At 36.3% G+C, this 25,982-nt stretch overlaps 1 protein-coding gene across 1 annotated transcript in view; it reads right to left on the bottom strand.

The window, feature by feature from the left end:
• RALGAPA2 (Ral GTPase activating protein catalytic subunit alpha 2) overlaps positions 1–25,982 on the bottom strand; it is a 191,708-nt gene that overhangs the window by 86,367 nt on the left and 79,359 nt on the right. The window contains exons 21-29 of the mRNA XM_072410265.1: positions 22,633–22,761; positions 21,588–21,646; positions 19,690–19,798; positions 15,935–16,045; positions 13,265–13,333; positions 12,532–12,669; positions 11,409–11,592; positions 9,629–10,397; positions 8,766–8,837 (exon numbers count right to left, since the gene is read on the bottom strand). Of these exons, the coding sequence (XP_072266366.1) occupies positions 8,766–8,837; positions 9,629–10,397; positions 11,409–11,592; positions 12,532–12,669; positions 13,265–13,333; positions 15,935–16,045; positions 19,690–19,798; positions 21,588–21,646; positions 22,633–22,761 (1,640 nt within the window). The remainder of the gene's footprint in view (positions 1–8,765; positions 8,838–9,628; positions 10,398–11,408; positions 11,593–12,531; positions 12,670–13,264; positions 13,334–15,934; positions 16,046–19,689; positions 19,799–21,587; positions 21,647–22,632; positions 22,762–25,982) is intronic.

Genomic DNA, 25,982 nt, shown 5'->3' on the forward strand with positions numbered 1-25,982 from the left:
GCTACACATAGCTATAGTCTATTTGCATCCATTTCCCTGCCCAGCTGCCTAGTCACATATATAGGCTTAAGCTGCGTACACACTTGCAATTTTTGTCGTTGGAAAGGATCTTTCACGATCCTTTCCAACGACAAGGGGCTGCAAGATGCATGAACGATGCTGTACATACAGCACCGTTCATGCTCTATGGAGAGGGGAGGGGGGAGAGCGACGGAGCGGCACCCTGCTGCGCGCTCTCCCCTTCCCTTTCATTACGATCGGCTGTCGTCCATCGTCCGTGGATCCGGCAGGTCGGTCGTCCGGACGATGGACGACACCGACTGTACACACGGAAGATTTTCGCCCGATAATTGGCCGATGCCGATTATCGGGCGATAAAAATCTGCCGTGTGTACGTAGCTTTAGATAGGGCTGAGCATTCTCTCCCCACCCCATATAACAGCTTTAGGTGGCTGAAAAGATAACTAACAAGCAACACATGATAGCAAACCATGCATACCACATGGTCCTCCATACCTAGAATAAACAAACAGAAGATAAACAGATGGTGTAGGTAATAATAACATTTTATTACATTTCACTTAAACATTTAGCGTTTTGGGTTTTAGATGTGGTTTTATTTTAATTACCCACACCAACTACATTTTTCTGAATAATTATTTCCATTGGATTTGTCTGTCATTTTAAAATATTTGTTTTTTTATAGTTAGGACTGGGCAAATATAGTTATACTTATACCCAAGGGAAACATGATGAGAGTCCTGATTGATTTGGAAATAATTCAATCAGTTCCAGGGAAATCATTGTCTTTAAACAAGTTATAAGAACAGCATTAATCCTCATTTTTGCTGTAACAATGTTCCCACCAGTACACAGAATGCCTCATTAATATTTGGTAAAATGAAGCCATGGAGAGTAAAGACAGCATACCTTAACAAGATGCACTGCCTTCCAAACTGGACAGTGAAATTTAATTTCTGCATTGCTCTATATTACTCAGAATTGTAAAAAGGTAAAAGGATGACTTGACAAAAGACAGTATGAAAAATAAGACAACAGTTGGTTTCGGCGCCAGTGATTAGATGCCACTGAATCTGATGCAGCATCCTGAGGATTCGGCACCCAAAGTATAATGCTGGCCCTGCATTTAAAGGGTTAACATAAGGGAAAACCTTGAAATTCCTTTAGAGCTATGGTTATGTTTTGGTAACACTTTCCTGAATCTTTGAATTATCTATTTTAAAATGTGTACAGGAACTGAGTTATCTGCAAACGTATCTGCACCAAACTAATGGGTTCTGGCCTCAGACCCCTAGAAATAGATAATACTGGCATTGTCTTCTTCTACACCAAAATGCCATAATAATGGGTTTTTGAATGGCAGTGCAATGTTCCAGTCATCTAGTGCAGTGTTGTCCCCAGCCCCTTTTAGCCGGGCGCACCATCCAACACTTTTCATTAACCACCTGGCTGTTTTTGGGTGGCTACTGAAGGGTTGGATCACAATACAGTGGCTGCCACCCACCTACAATTTCCTCCACCCTGTTTAAAAAAAATGCCTGGGTTGAAGACTGTAGTGGTGTACTTCCACTTTAACTTCATGTTTGTTTCTTATTTTTCTATTTTTACTGCTTTAAGGTTTTTTTTTATTCAAAAACTCAAAAACAAATTTCTAAAGTTCTACTTTTAAAAGTTTTCAATCCAGCAGATCATTATTGCAGAAAGAACAAGACAATGTCCCTTCTGCAATGGTCAATCTTACCTGCCTTATTGCTCTGGGTTTATTTCTGCTTTTTTATGTAATAAGGGGCATGTTTTATGTTGGTGCATAGATACTTTTGAACAGTGAAGAGGAAAAGGTAAAGTTATTGTAACCTTGTACACATGCAAACCACTTTATGCTCACTTCTCAATATTCAACCCCAAAAGTTAAGTGAGAAGAAACTGTAGGTGGTTGGCAGCCCCCTTTATTGTGACCTAGTTTTTTAGTAAGCAGCCAAAAACAGCCGGGTGCTCACTGAAAAGTGCCAGGTGGTGAGCCTGGCTAAAATGGTCTGGGGAGAACACTGCTTCTCCAGAACTGTTGGCTGAGGACAGGGATTTGAAGATGGAGCCATCAGCCCTTTTTCGTGATACAGAATTATGCCTAGCTGCTTGTTTGCGGCCTTATAGTAAAGGTTTCACAATCTTTCTTACTGCTCTCTTTTTGCACTGGCCTGAAATGTGGCAAAGTAGCTACAGTGTCCTCATGTTGTACAGAAAATTTTCTTTCTAAAACTTTCACAAAATTAAAACTTAGATGTGTGATGTTGCTATTTGCCACCAAGTCATTCGCCCATTAAAATGAACTCAATCCTTGTTCCATCCCATAAAGCATACTTTATCTAACAAAATAAATCACATGAAACATTGACAATACATGTGCAGAACAAGGCCTTTCATGAATCAAAGGACCAAATCAAACATCACTGCTTGGTTATTCATTGAAATGATTCAATTTTAACACAGAATTGATGATAAGACTGTGATTTATGACTAATGCATCATTCTCTTTGTAGGGAGCATGCAGCAATAGCTGAAATAATGCCAAGCCATTAAAAGTCTAAGAGGACCAATTAACTGTGCATGAAAAAAGTTTGCTTAACTGCATCCTAATGCGGGCAGTATGCCATCAGCTGTGAAAATGAAATAAAGGCTAGATATGGGGGAAAGAAAAAAAAGTTTTCTACCCTGGCAAAGTCGTTGTGGAAGCTGCTGTTTTTCAGCTGGTGTACACAAAAGGAAATCTATCTCCCTTGGCACAAGGACATCATGAATAGTGCATGATGATCCTGGCATGGGCTAGGAATAATCAAAGCAACCTTTCAGAAACAGCTGAAAATGGAGATTGTGGGGCCAATCGCTTGTTTGAAAAAGCCATGCGAGTAAAACTCATTCACACTTACTAATGTCCATTTTAAAAGGCAACAAAAACATTTACCATATTTTGCAAACTGCATGTTGGAGGGGGTTAACAAATACATGGCTGTTTAATTGCCATGTAACCATGTGCAAAGCTGTGTGATACATTATATATTTTTACATTTACAGAAAAAAGCCACCATATTACTTTTCAAAGAGTCTGATTATTCAGATTTGAAACAGAATCCAAATCTAAGTATATAATAGCAATCTTACAGGGATCTCCCTACCACACAAAAATGAGAACCCAGAACTTTCTAATCATCGGTAGGGTGACCATCCAGCCTGCCCTCCATATAAATGTAATTTGACCATCTCCTCCTTATCTTCACAGAAAACACTTTTATAATACCTTGTCCTTGGACTACAAAAATGATGCTTAATCCAGCAGAGCAGTATGGGTATTGAGAAGAATGTTTTTTTGGTAAATTGTGCCCTCTTACCTGGTACCATATATCTCTGCTATTTAGAAATCACCTTGGGTTTATTGTGTTTTGAGCTTTTGTTAAATTGAATGTCTACAACTCCTTCTTCCCTAAAGGTCCCTGCACATTCCTAGTTACTCCCCACCCCCATTTTTTCTTCTTTTTGTTTTGCTTTCCCCCCTTACTAAAAATGGAAAAGCACTAACACAACCTTAGAGATAGGAATTACACTGTGCAATGAAAAACTCAATAAAATGAGACAATGTAACAATAATAAGCCTGATGAATACGTGTTTTTTTTGTTTTGATCTTTCAATTTTGTGTTATATTAAACTGATGTATCATGATGTTCTGATAAAAATACAATATAGAATGAAGTGTTATCTGCTTGCAATAAAAAAAATTGAAAAACACCTTTCACTTTCTTCATGCAAAGAAAGGGGGGAGGAAGTGAAAATAGGAAAGGTTAATTTAAAACATACAGACAACATTTTAGGATGCCCATAGTCTACTTGAGACACTCGTCTCCATATTGGAAAAATGATAATTTTATTAATTAAGCAGAATTTATAACAAGGATCCAAAGTAGGGGGGTGGGGTACCCCATGGAAAAAAAGCTCAAAGGTGATTGTAATAATAAAGTTGTATTTATTTATAAACCAATAAATGTATTTTTTTTGTAATTCAGATACTCAGTGTAAGTACCTGGATGTGATATGCCATCACCTTTTTAATATCCTGCAGCACACTTGCTAAAGCAAAGAAACACAAGAATCCAATTATGTGCATAAATGCTACACATTTACAAACTAATAGAAAGAGAGAAGAGAATAATGCCAATCAACTTGCTGTGCTGTGTGACAAGGTTGTGACAAGGCAAATTTCAGATAGAAATGCAAATCATTGACAAATAAAACAGTTCCCAAGTTTGTTTTGTGTATTTAGACGTCTGTCTGAAGTTTAGCTTAAATTTCTATATGATTCTCTATCTGCAATAGATGGATGGTGCTAAACCAATAACTTTAAAGCATGCAATGAAGGACTTGCACTGTAAGTTCTTCACATGCAGGCTATTTTGCTTAATTATGTGAATTACTATTTTTCTTTATTTGTGGTATTACTTGACCATTTTTTATGTATAACTTAACCATAAATATAAAAGTTAAAAAAAAAAACAATCAAAAAAAAAGAAAAAAAGGAAATTTTATTGTATTTACACAACATTTAAACATGATTAGCGCTTTGAAATGGACTTTCCATGTGCTACACATAAGGTAGTGCAAATCACATTACATGTGTATTTAACATTTTTTTTTTTAACAGTTATTAACTAAGAAGTCTGATTGATTGTTTATTATTGATACACTGTAAAAACATGTTTAGGTTACTTACTATTTTCAGTTTGTTAGTTTTTTTAATAGATATTCAAAAATTAGCTTTGATCTCTATATGATGTCAGTTAAAGCAACCTGATCAGCCAAAAAAAAAATAATTGCTTATAGTTAACCCCTCAAAATCTGTAGTTTATTGTAAAAGTCACTAACTCATTTTCCTTTTGTCTTAACTATAATTTTTTCTAACCAGTAATATTTGAACATTTTTAATTTTTTATTTGAAAGTTTGTCTCACTGACCCTTTAACTCATTTGTAAAGCTTGGTACCAGAATAAAACTTTTAGTGTAAGCAGGACAAAATATATCTATAATTATTATAGATTATTTTTAAGACTATGGATTGCAGGATTGCATAAAAAAAAACTTTTTTTTCTTTTTTGCTAGACAATCTGTGAATAAAAGCCTTGTTTGCTCTTAAAAAAAACCTAAATATGTATTACTACATATGTATTTCTGTAATGGCAAAGGTATTGTGTGAGAGCTGAATTGGTTAAGGCAAACAGTGCAATAATGTAAAATATAGGATCAGGAAAATGCACTGTTGTCCCTTTAAAACATAGGTATTATTTTTTGGCTTCTTACTTCTTTGAAGATTTCTGCCTGTTTAATGACTAAGCAACTGCAGTTTCCATGCTTTCAGCATGACTTCCAATAACAGCCTGTTTGTTCTCAAATGATTTCTATTTAATGGCTAGAGACAATTCCTCCTGCTGCTGGCTAAGCCACTGGAGGTTGGTGCCCAGCAGCTGGTAGGGAAACTTTCCTTGCATCACCAGGGCCAGTAACAAAAGGCTTACATTAAAAATAATAAATGTATGGATAACAGAGAATCACAGGAACATGAATGTCCTCATGGGGAGCCTGTTGACATACACTGTGGGAGGGAGTCAGAGTAGACTTTGCAAACTGGAATTGTCACCTGTATTTTGGTTGAAACTACTTACATTCTTTTATTCCTTCTATAAGAGTCTGGCTGAGATTTTGCTCCACTTACTTGTTACTTTTGACTACTGTGCTGCTATCTTTTTCTCATGACCTATTTTTGTTTAATTATGAAAAAAGCAAAACTTGCTTATCACTTTCAACCTATCAAACCCTTGCCACATCCCAGACTTGGCCAATGGCAGAGAGATATCCGTAACCTTGACCACAACCTTTTCTCAAACTGCCTTGCGTCCCTAACCCCCTCCCTCTCCAAAATCACCTCCCCAGACAAAGCTACCACCATGTTAAACCACTCTCTTTCCCTGGCTTTGGATCATGTTGCTCCTGCCACATTCCGCTACCCTCGCCCTGCCAACCCCCGACCCTGGCTCAACAACCACACCAAAAAGTCTGTTCGTGCAGCTGAGCGCAAGTGGAGGAAATCTGGCCTTAGTGCTGACTTCATGGACTACAAAGCCAAGCTTCAAAGCTTTAACACAGAGCTCACTGTCACCAAACAAAATTATTTCTCCGCAGTCATTTCCTCTCAAGCCTCCAACCCACACAACCTCTTCTCTACAATTGACTCCCTCCTAAACCCCACACCTGCTCATTTGCAATCCCTATTTAATGTACAGCGCTGCGTAATATGTTGGCGCTATATAAATCCTGTTTAATAATAATAATAAGAGGAAACTAAATAAAGTAGATTGTTCAAGTTACACAAGTATATTTGTGAAAACCATGACTTTATTCCAATGACCTGTTGTGCTCATAATCCTACTCTTCTACTACTCGAACGATAATCTGACGTGTGTACAGCGCTTGTCTGACGTCGTTCATGGATCCCTCCTGGCAGATCATATTACATGTGAAGGGGAGAGAGCACAACGGGATGCCGCTCCGTCGTTCTCCCCCCTCCCCTCTCTATAGAGGCAGGCCAGAGTGTGACATTCTTTGATTATTGACCATGGTTTTGGAAATTTTGAGGGAGCTTAAGTAGGTAAAGATAGGTGCAGACACCTAAAAGGTATGTTTTTCTGCATGAACTGTTAGAGCAATGTAAATATTTTGAAGAAAGAGCATTGTAACCATAAAATAACTGAAATAACAGCAAATGCAAAGCAGTAACCTACAGGTGTGCGCATATATTTTTAGTTGCTCATTAAGTATCTATGAAACTTAGGAATCCAGTTATGTTCTGTTATGAAAAAGTTGAGCTTTGACCTGCTCTCACCTGCTGCTCACAACTTACTGACCTTTACACCACTTTAAATTAGATTCACCCACAAAGACGCTACATTACAAAAATAATAACCCCTAGATTGCTGATGTAAGTACACCAAAAGTAGTAGTCATCATCAAGTCCTTCTCAATTCATGATGCCAGTTGGAGGACAATGTTTAGCTTAAAGGTCCTTCGTTGTACAAAATTCTTATTTATCTTACAATAAAAAAGCAAAAATGCATCATTGGACAAACATGAAAATCATTCTTTGCATGGTAACAGCGGAGCTCTCAGTGAACAAATTACAGAACCTATTGCATTACAAAAAGAAAACTTCTTTTTCTAATTCCTTGTACTAATATACTTTTCTCTTAATACACACTTGCAATAGCATTGGAAAAATTGGGCTTATGCAGCCAATTTCCAGCTTGCATAGTTAATGATACATTAAAAAAGAGAAAGCTACAGTATTAAAGAGAACAGTTCGCTGTCACACAGACATGGGCACATATTTTTGCATATGATGCTGAATGTAACATAAACCAGTCAATGTGCATCCATAACTGGAACATATTTTGTTTGCCACTGCTGTTCAAAGTTTATCCCTCCCAAGCTTACAATGAAATGTTGATGAGTTCTGCTGTGGCCCCTTAGAAACTTCTCCACTCCACTGACTAACTACACATTACTTCAACTTAGATTGGCCAATGGTTGTTCTAAAATCTAATTGAACAAGCTAGAATTCTATAGTGATACAGAAATTTTGTCATGTTTGGCTGTCTAAGGAGAGTGATTGACTTTTTTTTTTCTTTTTGTAAAACAAATTGAGGGGTAGCTTTAACCAGCAGAGAACACTTCGAACAAAGCTTTACATGTATCTGTCACTGACTGCATCTCAACTGGCTTGGGGTTCCAGCAGACCAACTGGAATACCTTGAAGAAAATTGATCTGTTACACCAGGCTACCCTACTAATTTAATCCCTAGAGTGGAGAGAAGGGGTGTCCAAAAGTGGATCGAGGTGTTGGAACAGATATTTGTTTGTCAAGCCTAAATAGCATATCAGTGGATTTCCTAAAAGTAATTTGCTATTTGTACCAGATCTATTCCAGGTTTGCTGGATCACCCAGCTTCACTAATGAAAGTGTATCCTCTCCAGCCTTGGAGAGTTTTAGAAAATCAAGCCCAATGTATCTAAGGGGATTAAAAGTGGTGCATCTAAGGTGGTGAGAAACCACTGACAGAACTGGACTCCATATTAAAGTACATTACTCACTCTAACTATCCCCCAGTCAGGAAACATTTCTGGAGGTCTATCTGGTAGTTTTAACATTTTCCTGGATGGGGGAACCTGAATGTTTAGCTTTAACTCATTAGGTTTTACATTAGAAAGCATTCCCAGCAATTTATCTTTATTTACAATGCAGGCATAGATGATGCAACTCCAACACATGCCTAATGGAGTTGCACCATTTAAATAGTATCCACATTTCCTAAAAAAGAGGTTTACTGCTTGTTAGAATATTTTTAGTGTTCAGTTCAACTTAAGCATTTTAGTGACTGACTTTTCTGTTCACCGTTATTTTCTTTATTAGGGCTGATGAAGGCTAACTTTTCTGTGCATCCATGTCCCACTGCATTTACAAGGAGGGATTTTTTACTTATTCTATTTATTTCTTTATGGTCCTCTAGATTAAATCTTTGTCCGACCTCATAAATCAAGCCCCGTTTAGCATAACATACCTACATACACGTAAACTAATCCCTAGATGAAAATGTGCAAACAAGTCAACTTTTCACTGTTAAAGTTCAAATCTATTTAAAAAAATCCTTACCACTGCCTGGAATCCAGATTTTTAAGTTCTCGTAATAACTTTGAATTTTTCTTCAACAGATGGAAATTTTTTCTGAAGAAAGAAAAGTGGTTAGGCTTTATCTTGTACATACAAAATGTAAGAAATGTAACTATGCAACAAGAAATACATTAGAAAAATGCTGCAATTACCTAATATAAACCTATTCACTAATAGAACATTGACTGGTCTGCACAGGCCCATGGGACTACATCTGTCTTAAGAACTCGATGCTTTATCAGTATTACAACAATGTTTGAGAAATACCGACTATGTGTATTATAAGTAATAAAACATATTTATCAAAGTTGATGTATCAAAATTAAAAAGTGACACTGTGAAACCCCTGGCTATTGCTTCTCATATGAGAACGTGTAGAGGTGAGAACGTGTAGAGGTGAGAACCTGGTGGTCATCAAAATGAAAGGATCTGCTCACATACAGATACTTTTAAAGTGGCTATATATTTAAAAGGCCAGACAAACATGCAAGAATCAATCAACTGACCTCAAACACAGTTCTGTTTTATTGGGGGCATAAACATGCATGTTTATTGCTTTAGACATGTCAGAGGGATATGACAGACACCAGGAAGACTGCTTAATACTGATGGGTAAAATTGGTCTCCTAGCCTGTAAAAATAACTCGCCCTCAGAGTAGTTGGTCAAAGCTCTAGCATGGACCTATACGTTAGAGGCCATTTTGCTCAGTGATAAGTGTTTAACTATAGGTAGTTTTAAAGTGCCTTCAAATTCACTAGTTAGAGATGATTATGAACACAGACAAAAGAAGGGACAAATATATTATTCACAAAACTAAACAGCCCTAAGGGTTATTTCCACATACCTTCGCTCCCATGAATTCATCCCTAGATCATTCAAAAGGAGTCTACAGAAATAAAACGGTGCCTGTGGCTCAGCTGTGTTGGGTTCCTCCTGGCAAGAAACTTTGACACTGGGGTCACAGATACACCTCTGAATGTGCACAGCTTCACAGGAACTCTGTCTTGTGATTGCTCCAATGATTTCCTCCTCCTGTTCTCGGCTCATTCCAACTGGAGGTAAGGCGGGTTCATTCAGCTTCAAGTCTGTATGTTGTAGGCATTCTGGACTTATGGTGCCAAGATTTTCCAAAAGTGCATCAAGGGCATCTAATCCTTCTCCTTCCATTGAATCTGACTGTGACAAGCTCTTAGATTCACAGACTTGATGAGTATTCTGCAGTTTTGTTTCCTTTGATCCAACAACAGGACATTCTAGTGGCCCATACAAAATTCCACCATCCCAAGAGTATTTCCCTGAGATATCTCTGACAATAATCCGTACATCACCGGGTACGCCTGTTGAGTCCCTCCCAACTGAATTTTCTGCAGGGATTTGCAGATAAGAAATAAGAGCACTGTCGTTGAATACAAAAAGCTGCAAATTGGGACTTCGAAACACATCGTTTGACAACTCAGAGGCCTCTACATAAGGGTTATCCTGATTCTCATTAATCAAGCTGTGTAAGATAGCTGGACCACCACTGAGGGGATAGTGTCCTAAATGGTTCACAAGCTGTGTCATGACCATACGAGCTGTCAGAGGGATCAGTTCTAGGTTCCTTCTCTTCTTCTCTGAAATAGAAACATAAAAATATAAGTTCGGTATTAAATTACACATTGCAAGAGTTATTCAAAATGAATATTAAAAAGGCATAAATGCCATAATATGCCTTCTTATGGTGTCCCATTCAGACACAGCTGTATGTCCCCAGTATACACTATTAAAATTTAGTAACATGGAAACTCCTGATTGAATACCTGCTAACAATGCAGAATGGTTATCTCTGAACACACCTAATGCTGACTTTTTTTTTTGGTCTCTCATATAAAGAAAGCCAAACCAAAGTATATAAACTAACATATTTAAGTATACAATAACTAATTATTATTTCTTAAAAGTGGTAAAGCAACAAGCAAGTCTTACAATTTTATAATTATTATAGTCTAAACTTCTCTTTTAAAAATGAAAGCACATTTACTGTTGGCCACAACAATACAATACATGTTTTAGGTGATTTATTGGTTTAAATCTACTAACTTATGTTGTAGATTAACAACAGTCTATACCAGTTTATTAAAAAAAATACTAAATCAATAAATAAACTGCTATATACAGAGTTTACCATTTAATATGACGGCAAATTACTTTACTGTATAAGACAACATTTAATACATATGACATATTTATGAGATTAGCTACAGGCAAACAACTGCCTTTAGCTCAGAAAACGATAATATCACTTGCGCTAGCATTACTCTCTTGATAATACTGCACAATTTTCATTACATTTAATGACTTTTACAAGACCATCAGCATTTTAAATGTTTATTGTAATTGCCTACATTAAACTTATTACCATTTCCATGAATTTGGGAAAGCTAGTACTTTTTGTACTAAATTATTGTTCATTTGGGGGAGAATTGTAAATAATTTCTGTACGGAAAGGATAGACAAAAAAAAAGTAAAGTGGCCAGCGGTGCAGAGGAAAAGCAAGAGACACACATATGCCATAATACAGCAACATTTCTAGTTACAAGGCTGTTACTGATGGAAAGACATGACAACTGATATTGCATGCTTACCTTCTGCCACAGTAAGAAGATTGCTGAAGTCAGAGGAACTATAAGAAGGTGGAGGCTCAGAATTTTTCACATTCCCCAAAGGTAGAAATGGGTCATAGTCTATGGAGGAAAGATCAGCCAGACTTAAAATATACTGGCTTTGTTGGGTATATGTGTTGGAGCCACACACACAACAATGTAGAACCTAAAAATAAATACGAAATGTTACACAAGACACAATATTAATATTTTATACATATAGTCATTAAAAAAAAGATTTTCAGGCAAAACCACTTATATAAAGAAAACCAGTTCTGGCATAAAGAGAGGGTGCTACTGTTCACCTCTTCTTTTCAAAATGCTAGATGAGTGACTATCATGGTGATATAATGGCATTAGTTTTCTGAGTCAGTGGCCCACTGTGTGGATCATGAATTTTGACATTCCCTATGCTTCAGTTGTTGCAAATTAGGTAAGCTGAAGAATTAAACAGGTCAGAAACAGCCGGGTTACTAGCATTTCAGAAGGACATTAGCAACCTTATGCCAGATGGCATTTGTCTCTCACCTATTTTATACATCCTAAAAAGTTGCTACCTAATCTTCCAAAATTACTAGCAGATTGTAATGCAAGTAGTAAGCATAACGGAGAACTAAACAAACCTCCTCTTGCTCCATTGCTGGTGGTAACATCTTAACCCGGTCCTTTTTCCAGTTCTGTGATTTTGGGCATTTTGAGTGGCCGTGCCAGAATGACATACTTCCAGCACATGCACATGGGAGTGTATTCATTCCCATTCATAACCCTGCTATACTGTTATGTTGTCCTAATTTTAGTTCCTTTTTAATGTAGATGGCATTGAAAAAAAAGGATGAAGAATTAAAAATTGCTGAGATTAAAAAAAAAATGCTTCCCTACTTTCAATAAAAATAAGTAAGGGTGTCTCACTGAATTCATTCTAGTAATAAAGAAAGTAATGCATTAATATAACAGCACAAACTCCAATCAATGAGGTGTAGAGTGACCTACAAACTAGAGTTAAGGCACCTGGCTACCACATTTATAGAAAGAAGACTTAAGCGCTGATAGGACCATATCCAACAAAATACAGCAAATATTAACAGCAGAATTATAGAATACGTACCCTGTAAATGTAGTCAAGGAGAGATGGTTTAGGTTGATGTGGCTCTTCAAGGGGGAATGTGGATATTGGTTCTAGCAAGGTCTGCAAGGGAAGGGCCATGCACCAGTCTAATAGGCATAACAGCAGGGACACTATAAACTAAAGGGGACAAAAAAAAAAAAGATGACTGAATTTTACTTTACAACAAGTGGACTAGCCGCAATGCAGCAGAATAACGTAAATATTTGATCTCGTATTATCTCTAACAGTTTATAACAATTTTCACATATTTAAAAAGCAGTTCTTTACTGATCGGTATTGAAATCAATGAGTATTCATCTTGCTTGGGTACCAGGTCATGTTAGAAAAACAGCTTAACAGCTTAAACATATAAACACATGAAAATAACCACAAGTTAATAAAGTGTTACGCTCACTCAAAGGGTTATGGGTAGAGTCTGTGCAGGTTGTGTTAACTGTAGGCTTTCTTGCAGACTCTGCATTAAATTTGCCCTGTTATAGTTCTCAGCTATGTTCCTGCTCCCATTGAAATTTTAAGGATTACTCCCAACCTGGGGGGCACCCACAGTGAACTGTGATGTCACTACTAAGTAGATGGTAAGGTGTTGCACATGAGAGACATTTTCCTCCAAGTATATGAGGGGGTAAGGAATTTTGTTTGGTCTCTACTATGCAAAATTTGTTTTTCTTATGGGTCTGAAACTCAAATAATGCTTCAAAGTTATAAAATATACCTTTTTGTCCACTTCCACTGAAGAATTTTCTGCACTTGGCAAAAGGAAGGAAATAGTTGCCACAAGAATCTAAAAGAAAATATTCAGACAATAAAATAATAACCAATGATCATTAAACAGGCCTCATCAAGCTACTACCTAAACACATTATAACACAAACAAGAAAGGATAACAAGGTTATGTTGAAGGAGGCAAAAAGATACCAAAAATCCCACCACTGACTAATGTGCAGCACAGTCCATTCTTTTTAGAAGAGAAGGTATTTTTATGTCACATGCCCTCACCTACATTATTTCAGCACAGTGGGTAAGGGCCCATACAAACCTTTTCTTTATGCCCTTTTGCTAAATGTAGACGGCGTTCATAAAAAAAAAAAATGGCTTTAAGGTGCTTCCAAGTCTCAAAATAGTATTTAATTTGATCTCTTTTATATATATTATCTTTTTTTGTATTAGTATGTTTAATACAATACTAAACTTAGTATACTGCATTCACTCCTTAACATTATTGTATCTGCTTTGCACATGATGTTACAAGAGGATTCTATATCATACAGTATAATAAATATAGAAATACAAGTAAGTAAATCAATTGAAAAAAATATGTATACATTCTAACATAAGTATAAAAGTGGCATCAAGATACTGCTCTGGTAACACCCTGAATTTAACACACTTACCCAAACACATAAGGCTATGGGCAATATATATAACTGGTATTTATGTTATTTCATTAGAATTAAAGAATGTAATACATTAGTCCTAAGGGTAAGCTTAAGTAATTCCATGGAGAAATGCAATATAAGCCAACCAAAGACAGAACTTGGTGAGCAGTAATTTTTAGAATGTACATTTAAAAAACAGGATCTGATAAATATATGTGATCCCCTGTGCTCGACCTGCTGCAAATGTTGGTACATGTGTATTTACCAAATAAAAGGTAGATCCTACTACCTCAGGCAAAAACATCCCAATGCTTAGATCTCAAAGGAGAGTGTTGTAGCTTGGCCAAACAGGCATTAACTACCTCATGTGGCCTCAAGTCTGAGAAAAACCATACAACTAGGTGGATGGTAATAATCATCTAAAAATGAAGGGTTAGACAGTAAAAAGCAGCATTCTGTTCAATCTAGCAACTATATGTTATGCATAATTTTCTAATAAACCTAAGAAGATTCCCTTCAACCTTTTTTTATACATTTTTTTTAATGTTTTAGAAAATTTCTATACAGAAAACTGAATACAAGTTGACAATCGAAAATCTGTTCATCGATAATCCGTTTTTTTTTTTTCAGTTTTCCGGCATGAATTTCCTGTAGCATTTTCAATACAGGGACTGTAGTACACTATTTGTCCACTAATGTTTTGATGGCAGTGTTATGCAGAAACAGCCGTTAGGTCTTGCCTACTACAGTAAATGCATGTTGAGACGTCTCTGCTGCCTGCTCCCTGGAACTGTGCCAGATGTCTGCGGGTGCTGGGAGAGGAAGGCTGGTCTGTTTCTGGAAGTATATAAAAAAAAAATCCGGAATTTTCGAAAATCCAGCGCACCTTAAGTCCTGAAGTTGCTGGATTTGTGATTGTCAACCTCTACTATAAATGAGCTGCAGCCCTAATTTTAATGACTTAGAATAAGTGGAATGAGTGGAATAAGTTTTGTCCCTTTAGGATGTGGCCAGAAAATGTTCTGTATAAATATAGATCTGAAATTTATCTTAATTTATCTAAATAGCATAAATTACTAAAGATGTCTTTGTGTCAAGATCCAGCAATCCCCTGTATAGCAGAATTGAAAAGGGAAGGAAGCAGTGTAAGCCAATCAGGTACTAATGAAGTAATGCACATTTAAATTTGTTCGCTTTCTGAGATAAAAGTCAGAGCCGTGTGCTTTTGTTCCTTTACAGACCAATCAGGAGCTGAGGTTGTATCTAGACCTATGATTTGGCTTTGTCATCTGCAAACATTGCGTGGATCACCTAACTGGTTAAACAGAATTTTAAGTCTTTTTAAAGTACAACCTTTCCTATAGGTCTGCTGTGTATGTATTAATACTGTAATTGTTTAGCTACGGTCCTGGAATTTAGCTATAACACTGATGTCTAACAGTTCAGTATAATTACAGTTAAGGTCAAAGAGAACCATCTGATTCATTTACATTAGGTAAACATGGATGTTTACATTCACACATAAAGCAGAAATACAGTATTAGAGAAAACAGGCTATTACAAAATATTGCATTCTTTCAACCATTTTCAACCAAATTCCTCCTTTTTCACCGGTTAGTACATTAAATCCAGAGGGAACGAAAATAATCAGAATGAAGTAGAACCAAGCAATTTCCATTAGCTTTCTAATGTCTGTAAAGAAACCCCTCTTTATTTTTGGAAACATTTATGCTGACAAACAGAAACTGCATTTTCCCTCTTCATTTTTTAAGAAACAAAAATCAGAAATTAAAAAATAACCATACACCAAAGTTAAAGATGTGTGTATATAACCAATGAGGATCTAAGCAAAGCAATATTCTGTATGTTTTTAATACCACAGAGCAGGAAGTTGGTCTGATGAGGAATTGGTCACTAATACACAACACCTTATCAGAATATTTTAGTGCAGGTTCCTTGACATTTCTGAAATGACCATGGTAGAGGATTACTCAGATGTATCCTACCTCAGTGATCTTTCTGGAGAGAGGTAACTCTGGATTCTGAAGCTCTCGCCAATATGATACCAGAAGCTGAAGGACATCACAGGCCACCTGCGCAACTGTTTTATTAGAGAACTGCAAGGCAAAACATCACAAACCGTTTACAGAATGATTTTAACAAATCCTCAAAAAGAACAGTATGTTGATTTTCTACTAGATGAGTTTTCTTTACATTATGGTTAGTTATTTGCTGCACTTTTAAAAGTGAAGTATTATGACATTTAAATATTAATGTCTTTTTAGGATCATTTGGAGACTGCCTTTTCACTAGATATATTTATTAAAGGTAAAATTGACCCACACAAACAATGATCAGAAATTCTGTTCCCTTGGTCTGACTGCATTAAACTGAAAAATGTAAAATATTATTCATGGGGGTCGATGGATTTTACAAGTAATCACTGTCCTTCGCAATATGGTCAAGTTTTTATATATTTTAGGTCCATAAATATTTGGACAGAGACAACTTTTTTCTAATTTAGGTTCTCTACATTACCACAATTCATTTTAAATTAAACAACTCAGATGCAGTTGAGCTTTTTTTTTTTTTTTACAACACTTTTACTTCCTTTTAGGGGATCAAAAGTAATTGGACAATTGACCTAAAGGCTATTTCATGGGCTGGTGTGGGTAATTCCTTCGTTATGTCATTATCAAATTAAGCAGATAAAAGGCCTGGAGTTGATTTGAGGGGGGGTGCTTGTATGTGGAAGATTTTGCTGTGAACAGACAACATGCGGTGAAAGGATCTCTCCATGCAGGTGAAACAAGCCATCCTTAAGCTGCAAAAACAGAAAAAACCCATCCGGGAAATTGCTACAATATTAGGAGTGGCAAAATCTACAGTTTGGTACACCATGAGAAAGAAACAAAGCGCTGGTGAACTCAGCAACGCCAAAAGACCTGGACATCCACGGAAGACAACAGTGGTGGATGGTCAAGAGAAACCTCCATGGTGAAGAGAAACCCCATCACAGCAACCAACCAAGTGAACAACACTCTCCAGGAAGTAGGCGTATCAATATCCAAGTCTACCATAAAGAGAAGACTGCATGAAAGTAAATACAGAGGGTGCACTGCAAGGTGCAAGCCACACATAAGCCTCAAGCATAGGTTTAGGGGAGAAAAAAAGAAGCATATCTTAGTGTGGCATGCTTTTTCACAGTAAAAAGACATCTTCCTTCTAGCTAATCTTTAGGCTGAATCACTGTTTAAAAGTACTAGCAATCTTACCACTCATACATTGGAGGGAGTAGGTCAATGTAAAAAGTTGGTATTTACACAAGGCATGCAACGAGATACAGACATTTATTACCCAAGAGTTAAAGAGAATCAGCAAATAATTTCCCAGTATCACCAAACATGGAAATAAAGTTCCCCCATACATGTACATAAGCATACAAGAGTATTATTATATATACAAACTTATATGGCATGTATGAAAATGTACTATGCAATCTTTAAGTAACTTTCATTTAAATTTTTTTTTTAACTGTTCAATATGAAAGTGCAAATCAGGCACCATGGACTACTGCAAATATTCATTTAATAATCTGAATATAATATATTGCAAGAGTTTACAAATTACCTGTTTACCAAACATATCTAATTTAGTTATATCCCAATCACATTATCCTTCACATACACCCCATGGCTCATCTGCCCGCAAGCCATTTTGGATACAAGAATGATTTTGGACTGTGCAAGAAATGAAGAGATGCTGATAAAAACTAAACTCAGGAATCCAATGTTGCAATGTGCTGTTCTCTCTCTAAGCCAAAATGAGGTTAAAAATGAATGTTAAAATAAATGAATTTATATCTTGCAACTTCAATAGTAAACAATACGCTTGGATATGATGATAACATATTGTGTCATGTTAAATAGGGCCTCTTGTACATTTATTTGAGCTCATTAGCTAACTGCTACAAGTACACATGTGATATACAATCTTCCATCAAAACAACAGAACAAAAGGGAACAGCTTGTAATACGTGGTTCTCCCTCTCCCACCTAGTATGAGTAATGCCTCAGCCTGCAGTCAATAATGAAAGGGGGGTTTACTAGGTACTAAACAAGTGATGCTGGTAATATGAACACCCGGGTTATAATCTCTAGCCTGCAATCATGACGCAAGAGTGCATTACATATTAAACATGCCATATCATAATATAGATACAGTCTCAGGGTTCCTCAACTTCTGACAAAGGGAAACCCCTCCTAATAATAATTTACCTAAAGGTAAGTGATGGAATATTTAATATCTCTTTTACATTAATCATTACAAAAGTAAGCAGTCTAATGACACAGTGACTAGGAAAGTGAAATCTACACACCTTTACTGAACATAAGGCAGCAGACAGCCGCTGTTTCCTTTCTTTAACAGAAACCAAAGGTAGTGACTTCCAAAGACAGTACAAGTGAAGCTGGTGCCCATAGCTCAGGTTCCATAGTTTACTCTTAAAGATTTATGTATCAACATTTAAGCAACCCAAACTTAAAAATAGAATTGCTACCTAGATCATCCGCTACTGGAAACTAAATGATGGTCTGATCTATGGTAGACATGCAGTGGCTCAGCTCTGCAGTGACATTGCATTCATTCATTCATTTAGTCTATTGTAGCCCTTAGTATGGATTGTTCAGGTCACAAGATCAGGCTTCTTTATATATTTATTGCTAAAACTGTATAATAAACCAAACTTTTTTTCTGATGTTTAAAGCAAAATTTAGACTGGATATGAATAATCAAATCTCAGGGTTTATTATAGTGTATAGCAACATTTACCAACATTTTGGAGACAAGCAAGCCCACTTTGTCAAGGATGCAGACAAACAAAATGCCTAAAAGTATATATTACTATATACATCACCTAATCTCCCCAATGGGTGATGTTGCCGTTTCCTTGTGACATACAACTGTAGTAAACCGAACAATTTAAACATTAGGGTGCTGGCTATTCTTTTCGATTAAACCACTATACTATGGAGCTGAACATATGGGGAGTGGTGAGGGTAGGTGCATAGTGCATTGTTTTTTCTCTAAGTTTCCATAAGGGGGTGAAAAAAAAAAAAAAAAGAGAGAAAGAAATAATTCTAATAAAGACATTCTTCAGGTGACTGTATAAAACAGAATTTACCTCTGTTTGGAGTGATTTTCTCCCACAGCCTCTTACATCTACAGGACATAAAGTGCAAATGTCCAATGCAACATTCACTTACAAATTTTCAAGTTGTCACCGAAACAAAAATAAAGAAGGAATTTAGGAATTTTCAAATGGGGACACTTGTTCTGGTGACAACTATGTAAAAAGGAATTTACCCTACAGTGGGGGGTTTTCTCATACTCCTCCGCAGAACTTTACCCAAAACAACACAGATGACAAAAAAAATGTAATGTAGTAACATGATCTGCAGGCAACACATCTACAGGTTGGACTAACAAAGGAATTTATATAATTCATCTTTATCACCAGCCCTTATTGCAGATAATTTTTAAAAACTAGGAGAACAGTATACGCTGTTTGCCTGGTTCTATAGGATTGCCAGCCACTTCAATAACGATGGGCAGAGTGTCAAGTTCTGTTCTCCTGCACTAGACGCATTCATCCATTACATATAAGGTCTCAGCACAGGCCAAGGCAGAGTAAGCTTGCAGCAGAAAATGAAAAATGAAAAGTGTGCGATGCACTTCTTGAAAAAAAAAATATAAACAATACCTTTAGTGTTACCCCGATGACATTAATGGCCTCTATAACCTGAGGGTGATTTGTGTGCTCTACTAGCTCTTCACAGATCCACACTCCAAGACAGCAGATTGCAATGCACCTTAAACACAACATTTTAGGAGTAAGGCATACAATGATGGAAACAACAGAAGGATGCATTAATGGAACAGTGGAAACATCAAAACAACAAAACCAGATATTTTCAAAGAGCACTAAAAGGGGTCACATTGTAATAATAATAAACACAGCAAATCAACAATTAGCTGCAAGTGAGACAATTAACACTGAGAGACTTATAAAAACTAGAAATTCTAGAGCTGATATTGATAGAAAGTAATGCTTCTTTTATTTAAAAGCAACAATTTGATTGGTTACTATAGGTAACTTTTGTTACTGGCTCTTTACCTTTTTACCATTTTAAAAAAGCTTTGGAAAATTTATCTACAATTTTTCTTTTTTCCTTCACGTGAAAAATTGCAGATAATATAAAATGCACATTCCTATGGTTGTTCCAATTTTTTTCCCAGGTTGCATAGCTTTGGTTAACATTTACATGTAATTTTAAATAACAATTGTATTTGTAATGAATTCCTTCAGAGATTTTCAACATGCCTCGGGGCACCTTCAGGTTTTGTGCATATCCTCAACTGTGCATATCCTCAACTGTGCATATTTTACTATGGCATTTACATGCTTTTCTAAATTATGCGAATACATTTGCAAATTGTGTTTTTCTTTTTTGCAAGATTATGGTATATGTAGCGACTCAAAAATTCCACTCTTTTTTATGTAAAAGGTAAGGCACTGTAAAAAAAAAAAAAAAATGTCCCATGTTCCTTTAAATTCAAATATATTTAGAAATGAAACCTCCACATAAAATTAGATTCTGCAGTAAACCACCATGAAGAATGACTTGACTTTGGGCTCAATTAGTACAAAAGTACATGCATCCATTCATTAAGGGATCAAAAACCAACCATCTTAATTGCATATGGTTTATAATTTTGTTTCAGCCCAGTAAATTAACGTCCATTATCGTAAATCTGCAGCGTAGGACCATTTTTCTAAGGTTTTTGTTCCCTCTGCACTGGCCCAGCACACCCCATGCCAAGTTAGACCTACTGTTCTGTAATCAGCAAAGCCCCCAGCTGATTTTACAGATATGGATGTGAATAGGAAGTGGGTTTGTCCGACCACCACTCAGAAAGCAGAGGTTCTTAACTTTAGGATAACAACATGGGAACTAATGATTTACAAAGCTGGAAATGATTTGATGCAAATGGGTTTTATATATCCCATAATATTTTATTTGCCCCAGAAAAATACATGCTTTTTCTTCTTCTTTTACTTTTTTTCTGTTGTTTCAAAATGGAGTGTAAAGAAAACCTATGGTTTTAGGGGAGAATGGCGTATGAACCTCCATATCATTAGTCTGGTAACACCCACTGTGTAGTCAGTCAGGTCAGAAGGGACACACATTCTTCGCCCTTTTCAGCCCTCCTTCGGCTGATCTTCATTATTAGAACAGTACACAAGTCATAAAAGTTTATTGGTAGAATAACACATTAAACATGAAAACTAACTTCAAAATAAGATTGACAAAAACCATCAGTTTCCTTTAACACATACACACTGCCTAACATAACACAACTTCAACATTAGTTGAAAGGCATCTATATCCAGTAGTAATTCAGCCTGGCAATTTTACTTTTAAAGCCTCAAGCATTTACAACTGTAATGCAGAAATGTCATTATCTTATGCTAGCATGCAAAAGGTAGTTTATAGCAGAACTCCAAGTAAACCACTAGAAATTACTGCAATGCATACAGCTTTACTTTACAACCTGCCAAAGAATTAATGTGCCAAACACTGCACCGTTTTATCTTACCTAGATGCTTCGTTGGGCTCCTCCCTGGCATTCTTCAATAAAGTATTGACTAAGAAGCCCTAAAGTTAGGAGGTGAAATAGAAAATTTATAGCTACTTCACATACATCTACCAAGTAAAATGGGAATTTAAGAAATACAAACAAATGAAAATGACATGGGTACATACACACACAGTCATAATACACAGTATATATTTTTAAATTTTGGATGAATTTGGGAACATGTGGTGTAGTGGCTGAATATGGGAAATGGGCACATTTTTAAGGCCATATGGCGGAAACTTTAAACTGCAAAATTAACTTATTAGTTTTTTTTAAAATGCGATGAGTATTGATGAAGGAAAAATGCAAATTGAGTGATGGACAAAAAGTGCAGGCATGAATTGTGAAGTCCCACACTATTTTAATGAAGATTTATCTTTAAGTAAAGCTCGACATGTCAGCTGTCTAAATTCTGTATGCAGAAAACATTTGTAATGAAGGCTTTCCAGCTTGTCTGTGAGACATTTGTTGTGGTACACTAATTATTAATTTGTGAGTGTAAGTTGTGTGGCATTTGTGCGTAGGCACAAGTTCTGGATAGTTATTGCATTTGTGAGTAGGCACAAGTTCTGGATAGTTATGCCCCTTGAAGTCCCTCCCACAAGAGTTGTGTGACTAATCTTTAAATTCCCCGTTCATACCTTGCTATTGTAAGAGCCTTTAACCACCCAGTTGTGACTATTTTAATTAAAAGAACTCTTGTTTTAGATTTAGGCTTTTTTACCTTTTTGCCAACCTGTAATTAAAATACCTTTTCAGTCTTCACAGGCTTCCCAATTTAGCCCTGTTTTCTTATTTGGAGTTTATTTAGTACTTCTAAAACACTTTAGGGAAAACAGTTCTGATGAATAGGTGGCACTCAAACAGTGCTAAGGCTGATTTACATAACTTTTGATAAACTACATTTAAGCTTCAAACTATGTGTTGTTCTGAACAATTTGACAAAACATCTGGTTTATAGATGTATTCTATTCCAAAAAACTACAAAACTATAATTTCTCACCTTTATATCTTTGTTTTCTATGACAATATCATTTGCTCCAGCTGACGTCTCAAGTAAAGGGAGATCTCTGTAAGTGTTTGGGTAGCACACAAGTGACCCAAGAATTATTTGAGCTTCTAGCCTTGGTGCCTAGGAAAGAAATGACAAGGTCAGATCAACACATTTGCAACTAAAACATAATAATTCATTGTGGAACCCTCCTAACTTTAATATTATAATTCACTGCAGCTTTAACTAGATGTAAGATCTGAAAAATGAAGCTTACTGAAAGCTCACATTCAGCAAGACCTACAGTGTTGGTTCTAACAACTAGACTTATTAGTTTTTCACTTTTTTAGCTGAATCATAAAATAAAGTCTGAACGGTGATGCTCATTTTTCTCTACACTGCCTTTATTTTATTGGGGGGGGATCATGTTACCATGCATGATCAAAGATTATCATGCATTAAGGCTTTAACCTTTAGGTTGTACTGCTACCTACAGGAGAACTGAACACTGGCAATTATAAAAGCTTAATGACAGCCCAGGATAATCTCTTCTACTACCAGCATGCCTCAGTTTGGTCGCAAAGCAGTTTCCATAACATATACTGAAGTTCGGGGAGTGGGGCGGTCATTGGACTTCAAGATTTTACAGTGGATGCACAGATTTATGTGAGGCATCCAAAAGCAGTCCAACTAGGGGGTGGGCAGCATAGCAAACAATTGTTAAGGCACACTTTACCCTTTTGTAAAGTAAAAACAAACAAAAAAAAAGAAAAACTGGGCACTGCCTACTGACTGCAATGAAAAAGGCCTTCTGAAGAACGGTACGCCTGAAATTAGAATTTATTGAAGTTAAAACTTCCACCAGGTAGAATTTATGTTTAGATGAGGAGCTAGTCCTACAAATCTAAGCCTCACACTAAAAAAGTCAAGAAACATTCAGATCTAAAAAGCACAAAAAAACAGAATAGTGAAACACAGGTAAACACCAAACCACACTGTTGAAATACATACTCTGAAGTCATTTTATGTGACAAAGGTTTTGTATCTCTGTGCTGCCAGTCCGTTGATTCACACACATGGTCAAAAGCATAGCAATTATAGCCATCCTAAATAGGCTTATTTACACAATGATATGATAATTTATTCCAGATCAGGACTAATAAAAACAAAAAAATGTGTGTAAGAGAGGTCACCCTAGAAGGAAGTGGCTGCTTTAAGCTTCAATAGCTTAAAGTCTATGGACTTCTGTGCTTGAAGGCTGCCTCTGCCAAAAATATACAATTGTTCTTCTTAGCATCTCCTTTTACACATCTAAGTAAAACCACAGGAGTCCCTGTGACAATTACTTCTATCAGAAAGCAGTAGTTATTTCCGCCAAGGGGCTATTTTGTACATATATTTTAACTTAAATGTTTTCCAGTCCATAGTTTATTTATACATTTGAATGCCTCAGGACCAGAAAAGTGTTGGAGCGATCACATTAACACCACAAGTCTGACAGCGCACACATGTACTTAATCGAGCTTTGATAGATGTGCTTCCAATCAGCCTGCGCCGATATGATTTTATTTCCGGTTAGCCATCTTCTTGATAATTATTTCTGCAGTGCACAGAACTGGCGAGTGCCTGAGATGACAGCGACTGATTACAAGTAGTACTTATGATTGGAATTATTCTTCCCACGAGACACAATTAACCTTTCTTGGGTCGGCAACAAATTTTTCACCCCCCTTACAATCCTCCCCACCCTTGAAACGCACAGCTGATTACCTCATGTTATTCTCATACTATTCTGTCAGTAATATCGAGACAGAAAAGCTTATAAAAGTGGAAAAGGGCAACTAAAAATAGTGCGGCTTAGAGATGCTACAAGAATAATGGAGCTTTATGAGCAGAAAAATACATGGAATGCTGCACCGCTTCATCTCTCAATCACATCCAACCCATCTTCACAAACTCCATATTCAGCCTCCTTGCCTTGCAAATTGCTACACTGAACAAGACAAAGCATATGCTTCAAAGCTAATTTTTTTTTCAGGGAAACATCTTCCTCAATATGGCATTTGAAGAGAAATGTCCAAAAATAATAAGAAAACTAGATTATTATTGCAATTTTCTTCTTTTCTGTACTATATCTTTTTAATGAAATGGGATGACTTTAAAAGGCAGCAATGTCTGTGGAATATTAGAGTTTACATTAGTTTTTACAAATATCTCTTAAACAGGTTCAGCTCACATACTGTAAGTTGAGCAACAAGTGGCTGAACAGGACTGAAGACATTTTGGTAACGTGCTTAGTATAAAGGTTAGTTCTACACTGAAGAAGCTAAAAAAAACTAGCTATTTCATCATGAAAATTGATGTAGGAATTGATATAGGATATATATATTTAAACCAGAAATATTTTAAGCCAGGCGGGTGGAAATTGTGGGTAGCCCTTGTATTGTGACCCAATTTTTCAGTAACCACCCAAAAACAGCCAGGTGGTTGCTGAAAAGTGCTGGGTGGTGCGCCTGGCTAAAAGGGGCTGGGGAGAACACTGTGTATGTATATGTGTATACACACACATATAAACACACAAACTCTGCAGTGGAGTATCCAGTATTTTCACAATTTTGTCTCTGGCCTAATTTAATGGGTATTGCTAGTGAAAATCAAAGCATTTTGGGTTTCATTTGATCGTCAGCCAGTCAGTTGAGTCTATATAATAATTTTAAGTGCAAACAATTAAAAATGCAATACAAAATATGTACATTTTCTTTTATGGATTGTTGTATTAAATGTAAAAGTGGATACAAAGTAAAAGCCACTGTGTACAAGATTATAACATTGTAAGTAGAAAAAAAAATTTATCCCTGACTAACTATCATTAGCATTTTTTAGGAATCCTATGGAGAGCTGCCCTGTCACTTGCCTGAGCTCTAAGCTGATGACTGACACTCCATCCAGGCTGCCAAAGGAGGATTTTTCTTCATGTCATAGTGACATTTGTTAAATGGCAGTTTTTAAGTGTTTGTTATCACAGAGCTCAAGCAGGGGATAAGACAACACTACAGGCTTATTTTATATAGACCCAACAAAATTTTTTTTTTCTTTGTTATAATTTAAATGGTTATTTCAAACATTTTAGGATTTTTTAAAATACATTAAAAAAAAAAACAACATAAAAAGGCACAATAGGTCTAGCTATTTTAAATAAAGGTATGTATAATACATACAAAAAGAAAAGCAAACAATACCAAACACTAAATAACACCCCAAATGTTTAAGGTTTCTTGGCTATCTGCCATTACATAGGATTTAGATTTTGCCAAGTCAATGCCTCACAGTCTGAAAATGGTCAATTAGGGCTTAACATTAGT

Source organism: Pyxicephalus adspersus, chromosome 4 (assembly GCF_032062135.1).
Source record: "Pyxicephalus adspersus chromosome 4, UCB_Pads_2.0, whole genome shotgun sequence".
NCBI lineage: Eukaryota > Metazoa > Chordata > Amphibia > Anura > Pyxicephalidae > Pyxicephalus > Pyxicephalus adspersus.